The sequence below is a fragment of the Aethina tumida genome, chromosome 2 (assembly GCF_024364675.1).
Source record: "Aethina tumida isolate Nest 87 chromosome 2, icAetTumi1.1, whole genome shotgun sequence".
Taxonomy (NCBI): Eukaryota; Metazoa; Arthropoda; class Insecta; order Coleoptera; family Nitidulidae; genus Aethina; species Aethina tumida.
In genome coordinates, this window is record NC_065436.1 from 15,464,934 (window position 1) to 15,488,504 (window position 23,571).

Below are 23,571 nucleotides of genomic sequence, written 5' to 3' on the forward strand. Positions count from 1 at the left end.
ATTAACAAGGGCAAAACCACACATTTACTACTGTTTTATTTTTATTAATCTGTAACAAAAGTGTAAGTAAAAAAGCTTCTTAATGTTTGATTTAAGACATTTTTATAATAATAATATATTTATTATGTGGTTGTTAAAGCTTAAATAAAGACAAATTTAAAAACCAATGTTATATAAAAAATTTACCAAAGAAAAGATTGGACTGATGATCTGGCGTATTTTTATCCAATTAAAATCGTTTATTATTGTGACTATAATGAGCGTACACTGCTTTTTATACACATATTTCAACCATAATTTCAATATGTTTACAGTTATATTTCTTGAAAAAATTACATGAAATGATATATCTAAAAATGTTTATTCTGAAAATGTAATTAATATTAAATAATTGTACTGCATGTGTTTTAGATAAAATTAAAATGTATATCTGTGAGTAATGGTGTGACATTGATAATAATCTTCTGCAAATAGTTACTATAAAACAGTCGTATAAAGGTTTCAGTTATAATAAAATTGTCAATCAATATTTTCAGTCCCTGAAATTACAAAATATAATAACAAATAATCTATACAAAAACATTGCAAAATCATAGTAAATAAATTCATGTACTATACAATTATGAATTTATTTATATAATACAAATTCAATTTTATGTGTATTACACTACACTGATTCACATAGAAATGATACAGTAGTATGTATATTTTGTGTATGTAGCGAGTGTAAATAATTGTGAATTTTTATAGCATAAATAAACTGATATGCTTTAAATTCTTGTCCACCATATTTTTATTAAATTTAACATGTTTAGTAAACTCAATGAAATTAATGAAGCTTTTTCCAGTAGTTACGTCGTGTTTAAATATAAAAATCTTTCATTTTCAGGAATATTATACTATTTTCCTTTCAATATCCTTACAGATATTGGTTTAAGAATCTAAAGAATCTAAACAATCTAAAGAATTTAAAGAATCTAAAGAATCTAAAGAATCTAAAGAATCTAAAGAATCTAAAGAATCTAAAGAATCTAAAGAATCTAAAGAATCTAAAGAATCTAAAGAATCTAAAGAATCTAAAGAATCTAAAGAATCTAAAGAATCTAAAGAATCTAAAGAATCTAAAGAATCTAAAGAATCTAAAGAATCTAAAGAATCTAAAGAATCTAAAGAATCTAAAGAATCTAAAGAATCTAAAGAATCTAAAGAATCTAAAGAATCTAAAGAATCTAAAGAATCTAAAGAATCTAAAGAATCTAAAGAATCTAAAGAATCTAAAGAATCTAAAGAATCTAAAGAATCTAAAGAATCTAAAGAATCTAAAGAATCTAAAGAATCTAAAGAATCTAAAGAATCTAAAGAATCTAAAGAATCTAAAGAATCTAAAGAATCTAAAGAATCTAAAGAATCTAAAGAATCTAAAGAATCTAAAGAATCTAAAGAATCTAAAGAATCTAAAGAATCTAAAGAATCTAAAGAATCTAAAGAATCTAAAGAATTTAAAGAATCTAAAGAATCTAAAGAATCTAAAGAATCTAAAGAATCTAAAGAATCTAAAGAATCTAAAGAATCTAAAGAATCTAAAGAATCTAAAGAATCTAAAGAATCTAAAGAATCTAAAGAATCTAAAGAATCTAAAGAATCTAAAGAATCTAAAGAATCTAAAGAATCTAAAGAATCTAAAGAATCTAAAGAATCTAAAGAATCTAAAGAATCTAAAGAATCTAAAGAATCTAAAGAATCTAAAGAATCTAAAGAATCTAAAGAATCTAAAGAATCTAAAGAATCTAAAGTATCTAAAGAATCTAAAGAATCTAAAGAATCTAAAGAATCTAAAGAATCTAAAGAATCTAAAGAATCTAAAGAATCTAAAGAATCTAAAGAATCTAAAGAATCTAAAGAATCTAAAGAATCTAAAGAATCTAAAGAATCTAAAGAATCTAAAGAATCTAAAGAATCTAAAGAATCTAAAGAATCTAAAGAGTCTAAAGAATCTAAAGAATCTAAAGAATCTAAAGAATCTAAAGAATCTAAAGAATCTAAAGAATCTAAAGAATCTAAAGAATCTAAAGAATCTAAAGAATCTAAAGAATCTAAAGAATCTAAAGAATCTAAAGAATCTAAAGAATCTAAAGAATCTAAAGAATCTAAAGAATCTAAAGAATCTAAAGAATCTAAAGAATCTAAAGAATCTAAAGAATCTAAAGAATCTAAAGAATCTAAAGAATCTAAAGAATCTAAAGAATCTAAAGAATCTAAAGAATCTAAAGAATCTAAAGAATCTAAAGAATCTAAAGAATCTAAAGAATCTAAAGAATCTAAAGAATCTAAAGAATCTAAAGAATCTAAAGAATCTAAAGAATCTAAAGAATCTAAAGAATCTAAAGAATCTAAAGAATCTAAAGAATCTAAAGAATCTAAAGAATCTAAAGAATCTAAAGAATCTAAAGAATCTAAAGAATCTAAAGAATCTAAAGAATCTAAAGAATCTAAAGAATCTAAAGAATCTAAAGAATCTAAAGAATCTAAAGAATCTAAAGAATCTAAAGAATCTAAAGAATCTAAAGAATCTAAAGAATCTAAAGAATCTAAAGAATCTAAAGAATCTAAAGAATCTAAAGAATCCAAAGAATCCAAAGAATCCAAAGAATCCAAAGAATCCAAAGAATCCAAAGAATCCAAAGAATCCAAAGAATCCAAAGAATCCAAAGAATCCAAAGAATCCAAAGAATCTAAAGAATCTAAAGAATCTAAAGAATCTAAAGAATCTAAAGAATCTAAAGAATCTAAAGAATCTAAAGAATCTAAAGAATCTAAAGAATCTAAAGAATCTAAAGAATCTAAAGAATCTAAAGAATCTAAAGAATCTAAAGAATCTAAAGAATCTAAAGAATCTAAAGAATCTAAAGAATCTAAAGAATCTAAAGAATCTAAAGAATCTAAAGAATCTAAAGAATCTAAAGAATCTAAAGAATATAAAGAATCTAATCTTGCAATATTATTAAAAAAATTAGATTGAGCGAAATATATTTAAATAATAAGTGTTAATTAATGATTATTTAATTATTACGCTAAATTGAACAAGGCAATAAACGTTGAAAATTAATGCTAAAATCAATTTTACGTAATATTCACCACTTATCCGATCTTTTATATTACTTCTTGATAAAGTGTAATATTGGCAAAATTTCACACTTCGCTCTCAACAAAAATATGCAAATGTATTCAAAGAAGATAAGGCACAAAGAAGAATATTAATTGAGGTAATTAATCAAATAAAATTACAAGCAAATATTTACTTACCGTCATTTAGCGTCATTTCAGATAAGGTTTTTCAAGATCCCGCAACACTCTAAATTGCTTACGATAAAATACAAATATAAATTGCATCAATTTAATAATAACCAGCAAGACAGTAACGTAAATTATTTTCCCGTACACAGAAAATCGATTTTATTAATAAGAATTATTATGTAATCAACTGTGAGAAGGCAAACAAGCCTTCCTGACATTATTAATACATTGTTCAGAGTAGCTACAGATCATTTTATTATGAGGCATATCAGCAACATTTTAATTACGTTAAAATGCTTAAAATACAAACAACTTGATTTAACCTTATTTCAATCATCGTGTGCACTAAAGGGCTTAATAAAGCATCTTTCAGTCGCATTATTCTGGGAAATAAATTAAGGAATTCAGTTAATTGAATGAAAAGCTCAGCTTTGGCATTCAAAGATAAATTAACATAAGTTGAATTAAATGATTTTATGGCAATTATCCGACTTTAAATTTGTCTATTCCGAATTTGTAGGTGTAAGTTCTTATCGGATTATGTAGTGTGGATATTAGTTTTATTTTATTCTCTCAGTTTAATTAATATTTTTATCACATTTAAGTAAGAAACACACATTGCAGTGTTACTGATATGAAGAAAAGGGCATAAAAAATTTATATTAAAGCTTAAACATGCATTATTAACTGGAATTCTCGTTTAATATTTATAGTGGATGCTCGCAATTCAGCAAACTTCAATTCAAAAGAGCTTTCATTACTATAAAACAAAGACAGAATTGTATAAGTTCGTGAAATATTTACCATACTACCCAGATTATATTTTTCCGCAACCGTATTGGCCAAGGTTTACAAACTTTCAGAAAGTTTATTTTGTTCTTTTATTTGTTGCGGCTATCAATAATACCGTTATTATTGAGGATTTTCTCTTGGATTAGAGTAGAATTACGTTGTTATCATGGAACTCACTACCGCCGAAAATAAAATGCTGGTTATGAATAAAAGTACCCACGGTTATTCCCAGTGAGTCGTGTTTAGAGTATCCATTAAGTATTTCTTACCAGGATTTGGTTTTCTCCTTCATTTAAAATTGAAAACTTTCTCGGAACGTATTTTATATTTACATTCGGAAAAATGTATGTTTCGTTTGTTTGAGGGTAAGAAAAATCGAAAACAAATTTTTACGTTTAATGTTTATATTTTAATTATTAATTAAACTCGGAATATTGCTCTAAAATACAAAGGAACGTTAAATTACATCGACAGCCCCAAACTAGATATTCGACTTAAGACAATAAGTAAGTAAATAAAATGTTGATATTAACTATTAAAAGATGTAACACAACTAAAAATATTATTTATACAAGGTATTTCTAAAACAGCAGGTCAAAATTTGAAAGCAAATAAAACAAATCCAATAATGAAAATACAATTTTAAAAAATGTTTCCAGAAGTAAATATAAACTTGAATTTTAAATTTCAAACAATAACAAATAAAATTCACAAAATTTGATTCATAATGACTGTTATTAAACTTAATATTGAAATGACTGAATTGACTTAAACATAATAAATTCTAGATGAAACTAGAACCTATTAGGTATTTGAATTTTTTATGACTTGATCGCCAAAGCTATTATTTTATTTAATGTGAATATAAGAGTGCATTTATTTATATAAATTATTCATATAATTCCTAAATGAAATAAAATCAATAGTAAAGTTGGTATTAAACGACAATTAAATTTGAAATCGGTAATAATGTTGAATTTCATATTACTAAAATTTATTTTTTTATCACATCATTTATTTATCGTTACTCATCCACTGATGAACATTTAATTAAAAAATTCCGTAAGGTAGATCAATATTTAACTTAATTATTACTGTATTTTTGTACTAGATTCTCACCTGTTTGAATCATCGATTCAATATCAATTTATATGGATAGTTGGTATTTTATGATGTTAATTTAACAATAGTGTAGTATTTAGTCAAATTAAAATACTTTTAAACTGTAACGTTAGTTAAATATTTTGACCTTTGATCAATTATTACAAAGATTAATCGACATAATGAAAAAGTCACATTTCTGAGTTTCTCTATAGTTGTACAAAAAGTTAATTGTGCAATACATTACTGATTGTATTTAATTGAAAATGACGATAAGCGTTTACTTTGTGAAAGGCTGCACATTGAAATTTTGTATTCATTATTATAACACTTAATCGCTCCGTAATTTCGATCGTTAAATTATACACGGAGTCTACCTTTTAATATAAAAAAAGCTGTCTGGCTCTCAAAGTAGGTACAGCATAGAAACATTTTAAAAACAAAAGCACTCCAACATAATCGTTCATAACGGCTTTGTTAAAATCATTTGTTTGACTTGGGGTGTAGGTATGTAATTTGCCTTCGTTTGCTTTTATCTACAAATCTTGTTGGAACTTTTCTCCCAGTACAATTCACGTTTTAGACTTCGGCAATATCAATAAAAGTACGCTTTGCTCTGCACTCTTGCGGTTTACATTTGATGTATTCTTAAATCCTTTCCTACCAATGAACTAAGAGGTTTCAGACGTTCATTAGAAACTCCGGCAAAAATAAATTTTAAATGTTAAAAGGGATAACCCCGACTAAATACACTGAATCTGCCGTTGTATTCATGGAAACTACTAAACTTTTAACTGCAACTGTAGTATGTTCCGGTTTTAGTTTCCAGAATCCAACGAGTGGTAGAAATAAATCATATCAAATTAAATATGTGGATTACTTTGGTTTTTATTTATTTATTTTCTAATTTATCAACAGCGGAAAACTAATGACAAAAAGTTACTGGGGATAGGTCATAAAAAATTTAAGAAGTAATTGAGGCAATATATCAAATTTAATTTTTGAAGTCCCGTTTAAATAACACGAGAACGGTGTTCTCTTGGATTTTGAAATTTTTTAACTCTCGTTAGAGATAATATTTCAAAATGATCAAAACAGATATTTATAGAAAATTTAACGCTCTACAAAAAATGTCTCTTACAGTTTTTTGATATATCCATTTTTTCAAAAGTTATTTAACATTAAAGTTGGATTGATTTAAAATTTTGACATTTTTCTCATTTTCTAACGCAACCATCAACTTTATGAGAAAATTTTATACGACATTATAGAGAATTCAATTTCCTATAATTTATCTCCGAAAAAGTTTTTGATATATTTTACAGATCATAAGTTATCTACAGAAAACTAAAAATTTTATTAAATAAATGTTATTTTAATGCTTAAAATTAAGAATTTTATTTAAATAAATAGATTTTTACTAAAAAAACTACAAAACATAAAACGACAATCGATGTTGTTTTTACACGATACTTAGATAAATTTGAATCAAACATTTTCATTTCTTACTTTAGTTACCATAAGCCTATTGTATCTTTTTTAGAACAAAATGAAATAATTGAAAGTACAAAAAGTCTAAATTAATGATGACAATGATGCAAACAATTAAAATAATGTTAAAAATCAAGTTCATTGAAATTTAAGTAAATACAAATACTATCCATAAATAATATGATTGTATATTAATTGTTATTTCAAATGAATTGTATTTATATTTTGTCATGATCTTGTACAGCCCGTAATATATTTAAATAATAAAAAACCATATAAACATGCGTAAAATTGTTGCTCGGAGTGTCAATAGATGTGAAAACCAGATTGATGTTGATAAATTTAACATCATGAAATTAATTAATACTGAAAGTTATCACTTCTATCGGGAGTCTATAAATTTTTTTTATTAAACTTATGACATAAAAATTAACTAAAATAGAACTGTTTTTTCAATTTTTATAAAAAAAACATTTATGTCATAAAATCTAATAAAATCTATAATCGATTGAACCGCACAATGAAAACATTTATGAAACTATGAGAAATAGTTTCTGATATAAATTTGCAACAAAATGAATTCGAGGAAGTTATTAATAACCAAGAAATAAATTGTGAGTGTGATTAAATTCAGTCCAAAACAAAAGTGATATTAATCTACTAAAATGAATTTATTCTTACATACAATTAGATACGAAACGTCATAAATCGTACAATACTAACTTCAGGAAATATAATATAATACTAACCAGAGGTTCACAAGCATTTATCAAAATCCGGTTATTTAAATTGCCTGTACGTGTGTTTCCTGATAGAAAACAAAATTAGTGTTATACATTTTCAGTAAACTGCAGCGAAGTATTTTACTTTAATGTGCAAAACTGGCTTGGTTCGGTGTAATTGATGGATTTCGCTGAAAATACATTAGTATTCACTTTATTTCACATACCCTGAATAAGAAGATAGTTCACTGAAAAGAACTACATCGCATGACTACCGGCAGTTCAATTTAGAACTTGAAATTATCGAATCGACTGAATTATTTGCCCGATTTTTGTTCACGTAGAAAATCAAATATTTGTTTTGCCATTCATTACACGAGCTATTATTTCCTAAGAGTAATTGCTTCGTGTGATCTTTACGATGCGTCGCACAAAAATTGAAAAAGCAAAACATGTCGTTATAAATTAGGGAATGACGATTTGCACAAATACCAACACTCGTCCGTCATGCACAAGACAGAACGTGTAGGAAGATTTATATTTCGAATGCAAATATATTTGCACTCATTGTTACGGTGGCATTTGTCATTCGTAGAAAATACATTAGCGTATCTCGTACATTAAATTACGGTAGTAAAATGGTTGCCACAAACATGAATTTCATTCTCCAAGACTATTTAACATTTAACTAATTTGTGGAGTGTGATGTGAGTGCTGTGGAACAACTACAATAAAATCTATGTTACTTTTGAACAATGAAGAAATTAAACAGACACAAACACCACTTATAATTAACAATTAACTGATTAAATATGTTTGAACGAAGTGTAATGCTTTAGATTTTATTATTAGGAATTTGACTGGACTAAATAATAGTAATAAATAATATAAATTAATGGAAAATATCTAAATTTTCAGTGTTTTTGAGGAAATTATATTTTTTCCTCGGTTCCATTTTAGGTGAAATTACGTTACAAAATATTTTTTGTTAATATTTGTAAAGCCAAATTGGCGTAAAATATTTAGGTAGTAAACCTTTTTTCCTTTGCCGTTTTCTGAACAAAGAGGCGTTTTTAAACTCCGGTGAATTTTGTGGTACACGCAAAACTTCTAGAGCACAATTATTTTAATATTTAAACTGTAATAATGTAGGTTGTAAACGTAAAATGAAATGTTCGGTTTTCAGAAATATTGTTACGGGTTTATTTGAATTTTTCCAGATATCATTTCATATTAGACGTAGTTTTATTAAAAGTACCGCATATTTTACTTTGTAAAAAGTATCTTTTTATAAAAATAATTCAATGAACATACAGCTAACATTTAGTTTCTCTTTTTTATAATTATAAATTGTTAATTTGTTTATAACAAATAAATAATTAACAACATTTTTAAGACAGTCAAGTACACTATGTGTCTATTGAAGTGGATACTTTGAATTTCTTAAATTAAATAAATTTAAAAATATTTTCAGTATATTTCAGTGTATTGACACAGTGCACATTGTCTACAATCAGACTTTGTGCAGACGATTGACACGTATGAGATGTTCTTCAAAAATTACCAGCTTCAAAATTTGAAGGAGTTTGTAATGCTCTTATAAAAGAATGACAAGCTCTACATCAAAAACTTGTCGTTCACTAATTTTGAGTATACCAAGGGGGGTGGAGCTGTTCCTTTAGTAAAGGGGGACTGGTTTTATTAAATTTCCAAAGAATTTGATGATATTATTATTATTATTATTATTATTATTATTATTATTATTATTATTATTATTATTATTATTATTATTATTATTATTATTATATTATTAGTGGTTTAAACGTTCTGTTGTCTTAGTCTAGTAATGTATTTGTTGCAATGATCTAAAGAATCTAAAGAATCTAAAGAATCTAAAGAATCTAAAGAATCTAAAGAATCTAAAGAATCTAAAGAATCTAAAGAATCTAAAGAATCTAAAGAATCTAAAGAATCTAAAGAATCTAAAGAATCTAAAGAATCTAAAGAATCTAAAGAATCTAAAGAATCTAAAGAATCTAAAGAATCTAAAGAATCTAAAGAATCTAAAGAATCTAAAGAATCTAAAGAATCTAAAGAATCTAAAGAATCTAAAGAATCTAAAGAATCTAAAGAATCTAAAGAATCTAAAGAATCTAAAGAATCTAAAGAATCTAAAGAATCTAAAGAATCTAAAGAATCTAAAGAATCTAAAGAATCTAAAGAATCTAAAGAATCTAAAGAATCTAAAGAATCTAAAGAATCTAAAGAATCTAAAGAATCTAAAGAATCTAAAGAATCTAAAGAATCTAAAGAATCTAAAGAATCTAAAGAATCTAAAGAATCTAAAGAATCTAAAGAATCTAAAGAATCTAAAGAATCTAAAGAATCTAAAGAATCTAAAGAATCTAAAGAATCTAAAGAATCTAAAGAATCTAAAGAATCTAAAGAATCTAAAGAATCTAAAGAATCTAAAGAATCTAAAGAATCTAAAGAATCTAAAGAATCTAAAGAATCTAAAGAATCTAAAGAATCTAAAGAATCTAAAGAATCTAAAGAATCTAAAGAATCTAAAGAATCTAAAGAATCTAAAGAATCTAAAGAATCTAAAGAATCTAAAGAATCTAAAGAATCTAAAGAATCTAAAGAATATAAAGAATCTAAAGAATCTAAAGAATCTAAAGAATCTAAAGAATCTAAAGAATCTAAAGAATCTAAAGAATCTAAAGAATCTAAAGAATCTAAAGAATCTAAAGAATCTAAAGAATCTAAAGAATCTAAAGAATCTAAAGAATCTAAAGAATCTAAAGAATCTAAAGAATCTAAAGAATCTAAAGAATCTAAAGAATCTAAAGAATCTAAAGAATCTAAAGAATCTAAAGAATCTAAAGAATCTAAAGAATCTAAAGAATCTAAAGAATCTAAAGAATATAAAGAATCTAAAGAATCTAAAGAATCTAAAGAATCTAAAGAATCTAAAGAATCTAAAGAATCTAAAGAATCTAAAGAATCTAAAGAATCTAAAGAATCTAAAGAATCTAAAGAATCTAAAGAATCTAAAGAATCTAAAGAATCTAAAGAATCTAAAGAATCTAAAGAATCTAAAGAATCTAAAGAATCTAAAGAATCTAAAGAATCTAAAGAATCTAAAGAATCTAAAGAATCTAAAGAATCTAAAGAATCTAAAGAATCTAAAGAATCTAAAGAATCTAAAGAATCCAAATAATCCAAAGAATCTAAAGAATCTAAAGAATCTAAAGAATCTAAAGAATCTAAAGAATCTAAAGAATCTAAAGAATCTAAAGAATCTAAAGAATCTAAAGAATTTAAGGAATCTAAAGAATCTAAAGAATCTAAAGAATCAAAAGGATCTAAAGAATCTAAAGAATTCTATTAGTATTTTGAATTTATATTTATTTTTAATTTATTAAGCTGTGTAATTTAGTATTCGATAATTTAAATTCAGTAACAAATCTTATGAATTTATTATGGTAATATCAAACAATTACATAAAACATGAAACAAGCAGTATTTTTGAAAACCACGGAGCCAGAACTGTTTGGTCAATTAAATACAAGTATGTTGCATATAATTTAATTATTCAACAATTACCAAGAAAATCTAAACATTTATGTTTCGTTATGGACACTGCAACAAAAAGGTTATATAATTTTAAAGTAAACGTAGCAATCTAAAACGTGTTATTACTATCCTCTAGAGTCTTTAGTTTCACGTGTTTTCCCCATGGACCATTATCGCAGCATTCTAATTTCAGTCGAATATGTTTGTGCATATAATCAGGAAAAGTTTCGTAGGATGTTGCAATGTATTAATTTTCGTGTAATTAACGTTGGGTCAATGTATGTGGAAGTAATAAGTTCAGAAAGATAATGTTTTTGAGCACGATATCCGACGTTTAGGAATTAAATATTTGGTTCCTTTATTACCAGTTAAACAGGGTTTGATATAATAAAGCTAGACAATTTTCTAGGCTTCCAGAATTAAAACAATGGTTTTATTGGATAATTGTGAATTAATGATTAACATTTTTATATATAATCAGTGACTTTAGATGTAAACTTTTTGATATAAAAATGTAAGGCGAATATAACTGAATATTTCATTGTTCCAGAAATAAAATATCATCGATACTGGGCGAATGGTCCCACATGAAAAACACCGTTGCCACATTATTCCTCGGCGAGAATGACATCACCGAAATCCCGGCCGAGACGTCCGAACACATCTCAAAAAATCTTCACGGTCTGCGAACGTTCAAGTCCCTCATTTGGCTCAACCTGGACGGAAACAGAATATATAAAATCCATAAGCACTCCCTGCCGCTGACTCTCCAGACCGCCAGCATCTCCCATAACATGATTGAAAACTTCCCGCTCGAGATCGTTGCGTCCCTGCCTCATTTGCAATGGCTGTATTTACGAGGTAATCACATAAAAACGATACCTGAACACACGTTCACGAGGAAATTGTGGCTGGAGAAAATCGATCTCGGCGAAAATTACCTAAAAACTCTGCCGAGGAATCCGTTTAACGGGTCGGTCTACATAAGGGACTTAAATTTGGCCTTCAACGACTTTAGATCGCTCACACCCGATAGTTTTGGCGGCCTGCAATGTGGAAGAATCATTTTGTCGTATAACATGTTGGAGACGTTGGACGTCAACACCTTCTCGAGGATCGAGGAGTCGCTGGAGTACCTCGATTTTGACCACAACAACTTCCAAAACGTTCCGCAGGCGATTAGTCAGTTGAAATCGTTAAAATATCTATATTTATCATCGAATTTGCTGAGCGAAATACCGGACAGAGCGTTCGAGAATTTTTGTCCAAGTTTAAAAGCACTTAGTTTAAGCGGAAACCATTTAACAAAAGTTCCCGCTCAGGCCTTGGTGAATTGTTCCAAGATCGCCCATTTTAATATAGCTTTTAACGAAATCTACGAGATCGACCAGAGTGACTTTACGAACTGGGGTTCTAACATAAAAAGCCTTGTCTTAGGTAACAACCGCATTACCACGTTGAAAAGTCAGATATTCGCCGATTTGCGGGAACTAAAAGAACTGAGCTTGAGTTTTAACCCTTTGAGAGCCATCGATACCGACGCATTTGTCGGACTGGAAGGTCTGGAAAGCTTGGAAATGTCGTTCGGCGTCGATCGCGAAGACTTGCCCTATTATATTTTCAAACCGTTAACAAACCTAAAGTGGCTCTCCATCGACCACAACAACTTTCACACTATTACGGAAGGATCACTTGACTCGTTAACGGAACTGAAATATTTGAATTTGGAATCCAATAAGCTAACGACCATACCTGTAAATCTTTTCAAGCCGATTCGCCACTCCAAATTAAAGGACGTCCGATTTTCGAACAACGAATTGACCGGAATTCCTTCGGACACGTTTCGATCTTTAATCAGTTTAGAGACCATTTTACTTACCGGAAACAAAATAAAACACATCCAGACGGATGCTTTTAGTGACCTACAGAATCTTAACAAATTAATCATCTCGAATAATCTTATAAGTCGTATAAGTTCGGGGGCTTTTTCAAATTTACCCTCATTATCCAAATTAGATTTGCAAAATAATTTACTGTCCGAAATTTCTTTCGGATATTTCACAAACATCTCCAATCCTCTTAAACTAAATTTAAGCCGAAATCAGATTTCCTCGTGTAATTCAGACTCTAAAGTTTTAAACGTTGAAATACTAGACTTAAGATACAACAATCTGCCGCGAGTCCCCATCTGTTTAGAGCACACAGCTTTATTAAAGAAATTGTATTTGGATTTTAATATTATTTCTACCCTTGAACACAACGGTTTCATGCATTTAACTTCGCTGGAGTATCTGTCTCTGCAACAAAACAATATTATGATAGTTAGTAGGAAGGCCTTTTTTGGCCTACAAAATTTACAATACTTAGATTTATCCAAAAATATTTTGCAACAATTACATACGAATCAATTCGCCAACATGCCAAAGTTAAGAATTATAAACCTGAGTGGAAACAGACTTACTTACCTCCCCAAAGACATATTCAGAAACACCCTGTTGGAGATGTTAGATATAAGTGAGAATTCATTTTCCGTAGTCCCCAGCGTAAGTCTGTCAGACGTAGGTTTAACACTAAGGCATTTATCTATGCGTGCAAACAACATAGAACACATCGACATAACAACGTTTCCGGACATGCCGTTTTTGCAACTGCTAGATTTAAACAGCAACAAACTTACGATCCTGCCAGACAACGTATTCACGAGCCTCAGTCAACTGCAACACCTCGACTTAGGTTCTAATCCCCTGCGTGCCAATTTCAAGGAGCTGTTCCACTACGCCCAAAGTTTGAAACATCTCAACTTGGCGGACTCGGGCATTACTTCCACCCCCCATCTTCCGCTGCCAAATCTCGTGCACCTCAACCTATCGCACAATCACATCGAATCAATTAATAAGAACTCCGTGCAGGAATTGTCGAAGCTCAAGACCCTGGATCTGAGCCACAACGACGTGATGACGATTCCCTCCTATTTGTGGATCCATCTGCCTAATTTGAAGACTTTGGACGTCTCGTTTAATCCCATCAAGGAGATCGTTTCGGATAGTTTTTACGGCCTGCAAAACTTACAAGTGTTGAACATACAGGGTCTACGTTATTTACATAAGTTTGAAAGTATGGCACTAACGCAGCTCAAAATATTATCGACCCTCTACATGCAAACTTGGCCAAAAATTGAGCACTTCTCCGACCAGTTCTGTAACTTACTTTCGAATGCGGACCAGTTAAGGATACTGAAAATACACTTCATGGAAACCAAATTGGATGAGCAACTGTTGTGTGTTACGAACAGGAAATTGAGGCACTTAGAAATTACGGGAAGGAATTTAAAAACGGTGGATAGGGACGCATTCGCCAGATTTAACAGGAATCCGGATCTGGTGGTGAAAATCCATAACACCAACATCGAAGAACTACCACCGGGATTGTTTTCCAATATGTATAAAATATCTTATCTTACAATCGACTTAAGAAACAACTTGTTGACTTATTTAAGTCCTGAAATTTTTTACGGAAACTCCACAACATGGAAAAATGTAGGAACCACATTGATATCAGGTAATTATTCATAATTGCGTAAGTATTCCGTTAAAGTTAAATAATTAATTAGCTCACATTTACACTACATGTGTTTAATCGATCCCAACAAGCTTGATGTGTATTGTACCATATCTAAATTGGACATCTACCATAGCCAACGCAATACGTTGGCAATGGGTATTATGTGCAATATTAATTTTTATGTATCATTGACAATTAATTGGTCTACAACACGACCCCCGTTTTATAATGAGTTTTCCTTTATAAAGTCAAGAGGTAAATTAAACGAAATATAAAAGTCTGTTTTACGGAAGGCAAATCATGGAACTTTTAATTAACGTTTTGTTTTCTTTGACTTCCTCCTAACGTTCCGGAAAGAAAAATAGTAAAAATAAAATTAAATATTCAGTACAAACTAAATTGCACTCATTATATTATAAAGAGTAACTTGAAACTTTGTAACTGCTTGTGTGTATTATAGTTTATATAAAATAACAATTCGGATTACATCCTTCCACCAGAGATATTTTAATTAGTTTAGAAGAATTCGTCTTGCCAAATTATTCATGTGAAATAAATTAAATTAATTAATTAATTTTTAGGAGGCCTGACCATATCTGAGAACCCCTTTAGATGTGGCTGCCACCTGGCGTGGCTGGGACATTGGCTCAGAAGATGGACTCGCGAAATTTTGCAAACTCACAACGCCCCAGTGGAGACTGCCATTAGGATGCACGAGATGGTGAACGAGGCTACGTGCACAGATAGTGCCACCGGTGCCAGAATTCCAATTGTGAAGTTACCACCTGAAGACATGAGTTGCCATGCCAGTGCATTGAGCAGAGCGCCAAATCCAAATAAAACACCTGTGATGTTCGTTTTAATGCTATTCATTGTTAATTTTGTTAATAGGTACGTTTATATATAGACTAATGTAAACTAACTCTTCCAGATGTGTTTTTTTTTAGTTTTTTTATTGTTTAATCTAGTATAATGGTTAAATTTTATATGTAAATTATGTACATAATAATATAAATTAAACATATCATGCCCGTTAGATGTAGGAGTTTGGTTTTTTATTTAATGATTGCTCAAGAGATGTCAATCAAATATGCACATGAGTTGTTTCTAACCAATTAAATAATGAAATAGTGTTTTGTAATGGTCATAAAATAAATATATAACTTGTTATACATTAATAGTTTTATTTAAATAATTTTACTTTTGTATTATATCCATAAAATGAGGGTATTTCCAAAAAATATTCTCATTTCTATTTTTATACTATGGCACCTTTCTAAACGTCGATCATCTAATAGATGGCACAAATGATTCACTAATTGCATTAACTAACAGGCCCAATACGATGATACTACTATCAGAGTTATGCCAAGTAGCCTGGCCTATAAGTGTTATGGACCATATTTTAGGCTCAAAACTTTGTTACTCCTTAACATGAGTGGAATTACATAAAATTTAAAGTATTCAAAAAAGAATGTATATGAAAATAAGACGAATTTTAAACTACTGAAAACATAACTAATAATATATGATGTTATTTACATAACACTACAATTTTTGTTGTTACTTCTGAAATGTATTTTTAGAATATGATAACCCTTTTCATTCACTCCTATCATTTCCAGGATAATGCTATTCGTTTTTTTATAGATATTAAATATATTTCAGATAGTGTTTAGCAAGATCACTAAATAAATTTCTGCAATTTAACACTAATTGATATCCATTATCATAGTAAGAAAAAAATTTATTAAACAAAAAATAATTTTAATAAAAATAAATTATTAATAAATTTTTGCAAAATTTTATTTTTCAATTCAAGAATTTGTGGTTTTTGTACAATTAAAACAATTCAATACAATAATTTAGTAATAAATAAATTCATATAAAAGTCATTTTTAAAAATCAATTTTGTGTCAATTTAAAATTACATAGGACTTTCCTGATCATTACAATCAGTTCTACATAGTTCTTTAAAAAATGCGTATAACTACTGTCTATTAAATAGAAAATATATAGTGAACATAAATTTAACTTTAAAACAATAGTGTTTTAAAAACACCCGAAAGTCTATATGAACACATCTCTAAAGTAAATATGAAAATTGCATTTCTTTAGGATTATAGTAGATACTCCAATATTTTAGCTATCAAATTGCACATAATATTATAGACCTGCAGAAGATTCTGTTGGGTCTTCAGACTTTACCTCCGCCATAACTTTCTGTGATAACATTGCTATGTATTTAACTAAATTGGTAATAGATGCACGATCTTCCAACACCTAAAATAGAAAATAGTTAGTAAAATCTTATATATTATTCAATTTTAATTTAAGCTTACATCTCGAACTTTATCACACAAACAAAGCAATTCATGTATTTTATTTGGATTACTTGGGATTTTCAGCATAGAAAGCATCTTTGTATAAGTCGGTACTAATCTACTTGTGGGCTTATCAATCAGCGCACAACATAATTTGGTAGCTAAGTTGTAGTGTACATATTCACCCTAAAATATTATTAAATTAATTACAATTAACATAAGTACTAGTAGAAATTGTACCTGATTTGAAGAATCACATAAGGCAAGCATAAATTTGATCATTTTATCAACGTTCACGTCAGCCAAAGGACTGCCTTTAGGAGCATATACTAGTGCTTTTACAGTCAATATTACGGCGCCCTCAAGTTGATCTGAATTGTTGTTGAAAAAAGGAATTTCATTAAGTGTTTTCCCAATTAATTGTCTTAATAGTGCTGCTTGTATATCATCATCTGTAATTATAAAAATTTATTATTATTATCCAAATACAAACATTATAAAAAGTACCTGGAGCTGGGCTACCCCATTTTAAAATCAATCTGGACAACAACGACGCGGATTCTACTCGTTCACTATAAATCAAGCTGCACAATCCTCTAACAGCTAATAATTGAATTTCCATGTTCTAAAAATATATTACAATACTATTGTGCATTAGAAAATTGGCAACAATTTCTCACCTCATCATCCATTAAGTCAACAAGTCCTTGTATTAAATCAGTCAATGACGTCCCTCCTGTAAATATTCGTTCATGTTCCTCATCAGTACTCTCTGATAATTGATTTTCTGCAGGTTCTGCCATTAATTGTGATCCATATATCCTGATTAGGTCAATAACTGCAGCTATACAAACTTCAAGAGTTTGTGTGTCACATTCTTCACCTCTTTCATAGGCAAATATCTAAAAATTTAAATTTTAAATCAAATTCTGTATTAAATTGCCGTACATTTGTTATCCTTACTGGCGTAGAGAATATGTGAATACCATTTTTCGCACTGTTCTTATCAATAATGCAACATAACGCGTAACACCTCAAAGCTTTGGCCCTTACAGTCTCATTCTCGTGTATCAATGACTCCAAAATAACGTTATTTTGAAGGCTCAAAATTGTGCCATTCATTTCTCTTATTTGCGGAGACTGTAGAAGACTACAGGCTATGTCCAAATATTTTATAATTGTTGGAACGTCCGTTCTTTTGACAATTTTTTGCTCTATCTCTTTCTCTTGTAACAGATCTTTCAATTGGTTTTGTAAAGCAGCTATTTGTTCTTTTAATTGGGCAGCTTCGGTGAAGTTTTCGTTTATTATGGCTTGTTCTTGTTCACCTGACAAGCTGTTCAATCGTACCTTTATTTTTGATATCTATAAAATAATAATAATACTAATAATAAAACATTGTATTATAAAAATGTTACTATTTTGAGTCTGAGGGGTTTCATTCAATTATCGTTCATTAATATTAGTAATTACATTATTATTCATGTATAACAGATATAATTAAATTAAAAATTATACCTCAAAATGCCGCTCATTCTCAAGACGTTGAGACTCCTCCTCATTCATTGGATACATAATTTCAGATATGATTTCACTAACTACAAGGGACCTCTTTGCTCCATTCGGTATTATTAATTCCAAACTATTTATGATTTCTTGTACAACATCCTTCATTAAAACATATTTTTCCAGTGTTTTAATTATTAATCTGTTTAGAGATTGTCTTCCAGAGGGGTCAGCCACATCATAAGTTTTAGTTATAATAAACAGCTGCTTTAGAATAAATTGCTGTTTAAGGAATTGATGCCTTGTTACATTAGTGGGACAGCTTTCTATAAACCTTAAAAATTATTGCTTTAGTGTTATCTAAGAATATAATACTACACAGTTCACTTACAGTTCAATATATCTACAAAAATGAACCAATTCAGGTATAACACGATTTAGTTCATTTTCATACTGTTCAGATTGATTCAAAAATTCAACATAAAATCGCCAGTAACTGACAGTTTCCCAACCCAATAGATCTATTGGAATTAATTTATTTTCATTCAGAGGTAGTACTTCAGTCAGCTCAGACAATGGTTTCATTCTAAAAGAAAATAAAATGTGTATTTTTCAGTTACTAATTGCTTGCTTATAAAAAATATATACTTAAAATAAATTGGCAATATCATTTCTACAAGAATGGTAGTCTTTTCAATGTCATTTTCATCTGCATCTAATCTAATTGATTTCATGAAACTTAATATACTATCATAATGATCTATCCATTCTGGCAATAAAGTATCTTCAATATATTTCTTAACTTGAGCAGAGGTATCAACGAACCCACAATTTAATATTAATCTTCTTTCTACAATCTGTAACAAAAATATTTTTAAATGAGAATACATTGAGACATGAATTTACTTACTTTTAATGAATTTACTACTTTTGTCAAACGTTTAAAAGTAGCTAATCTAACATTCGAGCTCACGTCGCGAGTTCTACTCAATAAGTGAACAATTGTATCTTTCCTGAGTGCAACTTTTTCAACACAAAGTTCTCTTACTTTTGCGAATGGGTCGCTACTAAATAATTTAACGAATTCTGCTATTATTTTGTCCTCAGGATTAGAAGTATCTTGTAAACGGTGTAATGCTATTACTGCCTGTGCTCTAATAACACTTTTGGTATCCTAGAAACGAGCTCATTATTTTTTTAAAGTAAACAATATAGAAACGTTTTTACTTTCACTCTTTCCAATAAGTGTTCCTCAATTTTATCACATAATTGAACGCTTACTTCTACTCCTACTAAATGATTCAGCAATTTGTTAATTAATTGACAAGCCCTATATCTAACTTCATCCAACACATTTTGTTGGGCCTAAAAATAAATTATCTTTTTATCTAGGTTTGCCAGCAACACTTACAAACTATAATACGAATTTTAATTACTTACAATAAGTAAATAATCAAACAGTTTGGTCAAAAATGGATGTTCCTCAGACTCAACTGTATCATTCAGGTTAATTTGTTTAGACTCCAGTGCAGAACAGAATATTGCAACAAATTCAGTCAATCTTTCAACATTCGGATTACTTTGCATGTCTGTACTTAAAATCTCCTGTAACGGCATCTCGAAAGCTTTAAAGAATATATCTTCACCACTCTAAAATAAAAAAAGTAAGTAAACATCAAACGTTTAATCGTAGATGTTGAGAACTTACTTGTTGTAGAAGTTTTTTCATGGATTGAACTCCTTTTTGGTGTGTTGCACTTGTACGTTGTGCGTCGTCCAGCAACTGGATTATCTGACCCCGTACTTTTTCGACGTTCATTTTTATTTATTCTCTGTTTGTTTTTGTGCGGTGTTTGTCGTTAAACGGGTCACATTGGAAACCACTAATGGAGTATAAACATTTTCAAAAAACAGTGTTGCCAACTTAAAATTAATTAATAAAAATATTTAGTTTTAATTTCTTTAGCACTTAATTTGAATTTGTGTAAATTATTTTGAAATAAAATTATATATATATATATATATATATATATATATATATATATACCACACAGTGCACGTAAAACATTAAAATGCAAAAAACAGTAAGATTAATTAATATGTGCAGGGTCGGAGTCAGCTCAATCAGACTATTGTCAACCGAATCACAAAATACTGACGTTATCAAAAAATTTATTCATAAACTTATGAATCAAAGAGATTTATATATTATTTACTGCATGTGTATTTTGTAAGTTAATGCATATATTCGAATTAATGTTTTCATATTGAACAGTTTTATATTTTTAGGAATCTTCTTTCTTGTTTTGGCATATATCAGAATAGTTTTTATTAGAATTTTGGAGTGAATATGTTGGATTCGTTCGAACTTACGATGGCATATATTATTATTCACTTGTAAGTGTTATTCATTAATAAGATTTTTTTTTAATTGGTTTCAAATTCTCGTATTAATACGTTAACTTCTAGTTAAATTAAATAAAATTATCCTAAGCAGGTTTAAAACTACCTTAAAAACCTATTACTTTGTCCATGCATAAAATTTATTTTAAATCCTAAGTCAAGTAGGCATTATTTTATTTAAAATTTGACATTTACGATTTATGTTTCTTATACTATACAATTACATACATATATTTTTTAGGTTTATCATTTTTACCATATTTATGTTAGCAATTGCTTACCTGGCTATGTGTTTTGGATCTTCAATAAATGCTTAAAAGTAAGTAAATAGAATTAATGATTAAATTTGAAATAACAATTAACGTTTTATTTTTGTGTAAATTAATGTCAATTAGACAGTTACTTCTAAAATCCTTTGTATAATAATGGTACTATAATCACCATGTTTCCAAATATACTACAAAATTAATAGAAAGTAATATCACTACAACAGGATAGGGAATTACAGGTAAAATAAAAATCAATTAAAAACATAACAAAAATATATTGTAGATCTTAAAAAATGCCAATAGGTGGTGGTCCTCCAAAAAGATATTTCCAAGAGGAAGGTATTTTCAGCTGTGGATGATTTATTTTGTATATTGCACAAATTGTTTCCAACATTGACACTGCATCCGGGATATTGTCTCCTTCAGATACATACTTGACCAAGGCTGTAGTTTTGAACTTGTCATTCAGAATTTTATACAGAATACCTGTAAAACCGTCACCATGTATCACTATTTTCCCATTGAGGTTTTCTTGTAGTTGCTTAATTCTATTATCCTCCATCAACTTCTGAATGTTTTCATTACTTGTATAATAGAATTTGTGGTTACTAACAGTGCGTAACTCATAGTCAAATCCACTTCCAAGCAACACAATTCGTTTTAGGTTAAACGATTCCAGAGATGATTTTAGATCCTTAAAAAATGTGGAGGCCAACTTGTGCTCCAACGATGATCTGAGCTGAATCACACTTATTTTACTCTCATCGTTTGAATACAATTCACACGCCGTACACAATTCCGTGCAATTATCTGCGTAGGGATCACTTCCAACTGTTGATATTATGGCTGGATGCCATATATTTGCGATTTTCTTCAGGCCGAACGTCGCAATAATCAAGTCGACACATAATTGTGGTGCATTTCCCACCGACACACTCGGTATGATTAAAGTGTGGTCATTTAAATTGTTTTCTTTGTTGAAGAGTGTGACCATGATGTGCGAACTTGTATGACCGGCAAAAACTAAGCAAATGATGGACTTAACCTCAATATTTCCGATTGAATTCCACCGTGATTAAAATTCATAACGGGGCAATAATTAAAAACATTAAAAACAAATATTTAAGTAACACTTAGATCACAAAACTATTGTTTATTTACGTAATTTACAATCTAAGCACCTTTATCATGAATCTTATCTAATTCGCAGAAAATCAACAAAAATCAAGGCAGTGTCGGGATTGACAGCGGTTGCCACTCAATTTGTTTTCGACTTCCAATATAATTCAAATCTCTGAATATGTCCAAACAAAAGGAGAATAAATGGTCAAATTATGCACTTAGAATAGTTATAAATACAGCATCATACCCATTTGAATATGCCAAAGTATTAATACAGGTTAGTAAATTGATATCAGTCACATTTGAAAACCACATTAGGGCAATTTGTAGATTGGTTATGAACCCATTCCACCTCGGCCTACGACTACATTTTTCGGGAAGCCAGCCCTAAAACTGCCAAACATTTTTGAATATGGTAAACTTTATTGTAATATATTATTCTGTCTTACTAACCCGATTTGCAGTTAAACACATTAAATCAGTTGATGGATTCTCCGGCTGCTACAGAGGCTTGGCTCCCAAAGTTTGTGGCAGCTTGCTAAGTGCTGTGGTGACTCAAAAAATCATTGACTCTATGGAACCCGTTGAAAATGAAAATGACAATGAACAAGAGGAGCCTGAAGAAGTCAGGTGGCAGAAATTTATAAAATCGGTAAAATGCGACTTGTTTACGCATTCCGCTGCCATCATTATAAGTCACCCCTTCCATGTTATGACAGTCAGGATGATGGCTCAGTTTGTTGGAAGAGAAACTAAATACAAGTAAGACATTCAATTTTAATTAATATGTAAACTGTAATTAATTGTTTAATATTGCTAGTGGATTCTTTGGAGCAGTAAGACAAGTGTACCAGCAAAACGGGCCACTGGGGTTCTTTAGTGGTCTGATCCCCAGACTCATTGGAGATGTGGTTTCATTAGTTTTGGCCAGTAGTTTGACCTATGCAATAAACACTTACTTGGTGGAAGAAAGAGAAATGCAAGTTTATACATCTGCAACTATGTCTGTAAGTATATTGTTTCATTTGTAATTATTAAATTGTAATTTATTATGCTTCTTTATTTCAGTTCTTGGCAACAGCCATAACATATCCCTTCCAAGTAGTATCAAATTGTATGACTGTCAGTAATTCTGGCTTGGCGGCCGGATCACCGGGTTTCATGCCACATTATGGAACATGGGTGGATTGCTGGAGGGACCTGTCAACTCGCAATCAATTGAAACGCGGTTCTAGTCTGTTGGTAAGATATTACGTCGGACCACACATCATCATTGGCGGCCAGGCAATGCAAGTTCCCACGCAATTGAAGATGAAATGAAACAATTAAATGACAGTTTATTGTAGTTTTCATTCATTAAATTGCACAAATTTTTGTCATTTTAAATAAATTATTGAATTGTTTTTA

General features: G+C 29.3%; 4 protein-coding genes across 6 annotated transcripts in view; 2 read left to right on the forward strand and 2 right to left on the reverse strand.

Moving 5' to 3' along the window:
* Positions 1–15,712, forward strand: part of LOC109599762 (chaoptin) — a 57,058-nt gene extending 41,346 nt beyond the window's left edge. The window contains exons 5-6 of the mRNA XM_020015789.2: positions 11,530–14,537; positions 15,122–15,712. Of these exons, the coding sequence (XP_019871348.1) occupies positions 11,530–14,537; positions 15,122–15,447 (3,334 nt within the window). The 3' untranslated portion in view covers positions 15,448–15,712. The remainder of the gene's footprint in view (positions 1–11,529; positions 14,538–15,121) is intronic.
* A 616-nt stretch (positions 15,713–16,328) lies between these two features.
* Positions 16,329–20,256, reverse strand: LOC109599754 (condensin complex subunit 3-like). The gene is made up of 13 exons (XM_049962526.1): positions 20,079–20,256; positions 19,811–20,020; positions 19,598–19,735; positions 19,281–19,544; positions 19,019–19,227; positions 18,762–18,956; positions 18,383–18,704; positions 17,828–18,229; positions 17,545–17,766; positions 17,372–17,489; positions 17,105–17,316; positions 16,883–17,050; positions 16,329–16,823 (listed from the first exon to the last, which is right to left on the reverse strand). Exons 1-13 carry the CDS (start codon positions 20,187–20,189, stop codon positions 16,707–16,709), a joined length of 2,688 nt encoding a protein of 895 aa, XP_049818483.1. The 5' UTR covers positions 20,190–20,256; the 3' UTR covers positions 16,329–16,706.
* A 271-nt stretch (positions 20,257–20,527) lies between these two features.
* Positions 20,528–23,567, forward strand: LOC109599763 (mitochondrial carrier homolog 2-like). Of its 3 annotated transcripts, XM_020015790.2 has the most exons (8): positions 20,528–20,600; positions 20,660–20,767; positions 21,015–21,092; positions 22,253–22,441; positions 22,495–22,579; positions 22,629–22,926; positions 22,985–23,171; positions 23,233–23,567. In XM_020015790.2, exons 4-8 carry the CDS (start codon positions 22,343–22,345, stop codon positions 23,482–23,484), a joined length of 921 nt encoding a protein of 306 aa, XP_019871349.2. In that variant the 5' UTR covers positions 20,528–20,600; positions 20,660–20,767; positions 21,015–21,092; positions 22,253–22,342; the 3' UTR covers positions 23,485–23,567. The 3 variants fall into 3 exon arrangements, with proteins under 3 accessions (XP_019871349.2, XP_049818484.1, XP_049818485.1); XM_049962527.1 differs by lacking the exons at positions 20,528–20,600; positions 20,660–20,767; positions 21,015–21,092 and adding an exon at positions 21,191–21,281; XM_049962528.1 differs by lacking the exons at positions 20,528–20,600; positions 20,660–20,767; positions 21,015–21,092 and adding an exon at positions 22,150–22,168.
* LOC109599764 (proteasome assembly chaperone 2) lies at positions 21,298–22,143 on the reverse strand. Its single transcript, XM_020015791.2, has one exon. The coding sequence runs from the start codon at positions 22,034–22,036 to the stop codon at positions 21,329–21,331; it is 708 nt and encodes a 235-aa protein (XP_019871350.1). The 5' UTR covers positions 22,037–22,143; the 3' UTR covers positions 21,298–21,328.
* Positions 23,568–23,571: the final 4 nt, after the last annotated feature.

Bases quoted from the DNA above. Each gene is read 5' to 3' on its own strand.
- LOC109599754 (XM_049962526.1), bottom strand. From the start codon at position 20,189: ATGAACGTCGAAAAAGTACGGGGTCAGATAATCCAGTTGCTGGACGAC. The intron at 19,228-19,280 runs GTAAGTAAATTC...TTTTTGTTACAG, and splicing joins AAGTAGTAAATTCATTAAAA to ATTGTAGAAAGAAGATTAAT. The intron at 16,824-16,882 runs GTAAGCTTAAAT...TTTCTATTTTAG, and splicing joins TGTGTGATAAAGTTCGAGAT to GTGTTGGAAGATCGTGCATC.
- LOC109599764 (XM_020015791.2), bottom strand. From the start codon at position 22,036: ATGGTCACACTCTTCAACAAAGAAAACAATTTAAATGACCACACTTTA.
- LOC109599763 (XM_020015790.2), top strand. From the start codon at position 22,343: ATGTCCAAACAAAAGGAGAATAAATGGTCAAATTATGCACTTAGAATA. The intron at 22,580-22,628 runs GTAAACTTTATT...CCCGATTTGCAG, and splicing joins GCCAAACATTTTTGAATATG to TTAAACACATTAAATCAGTT. The intron at 22,927-22,984 runs GTAAGACATTCA...TAATATTGCTAG, and splicing joins GGAAGAGAAACTAAATACAA to TGGATTCTTTGGAGCAGTAA.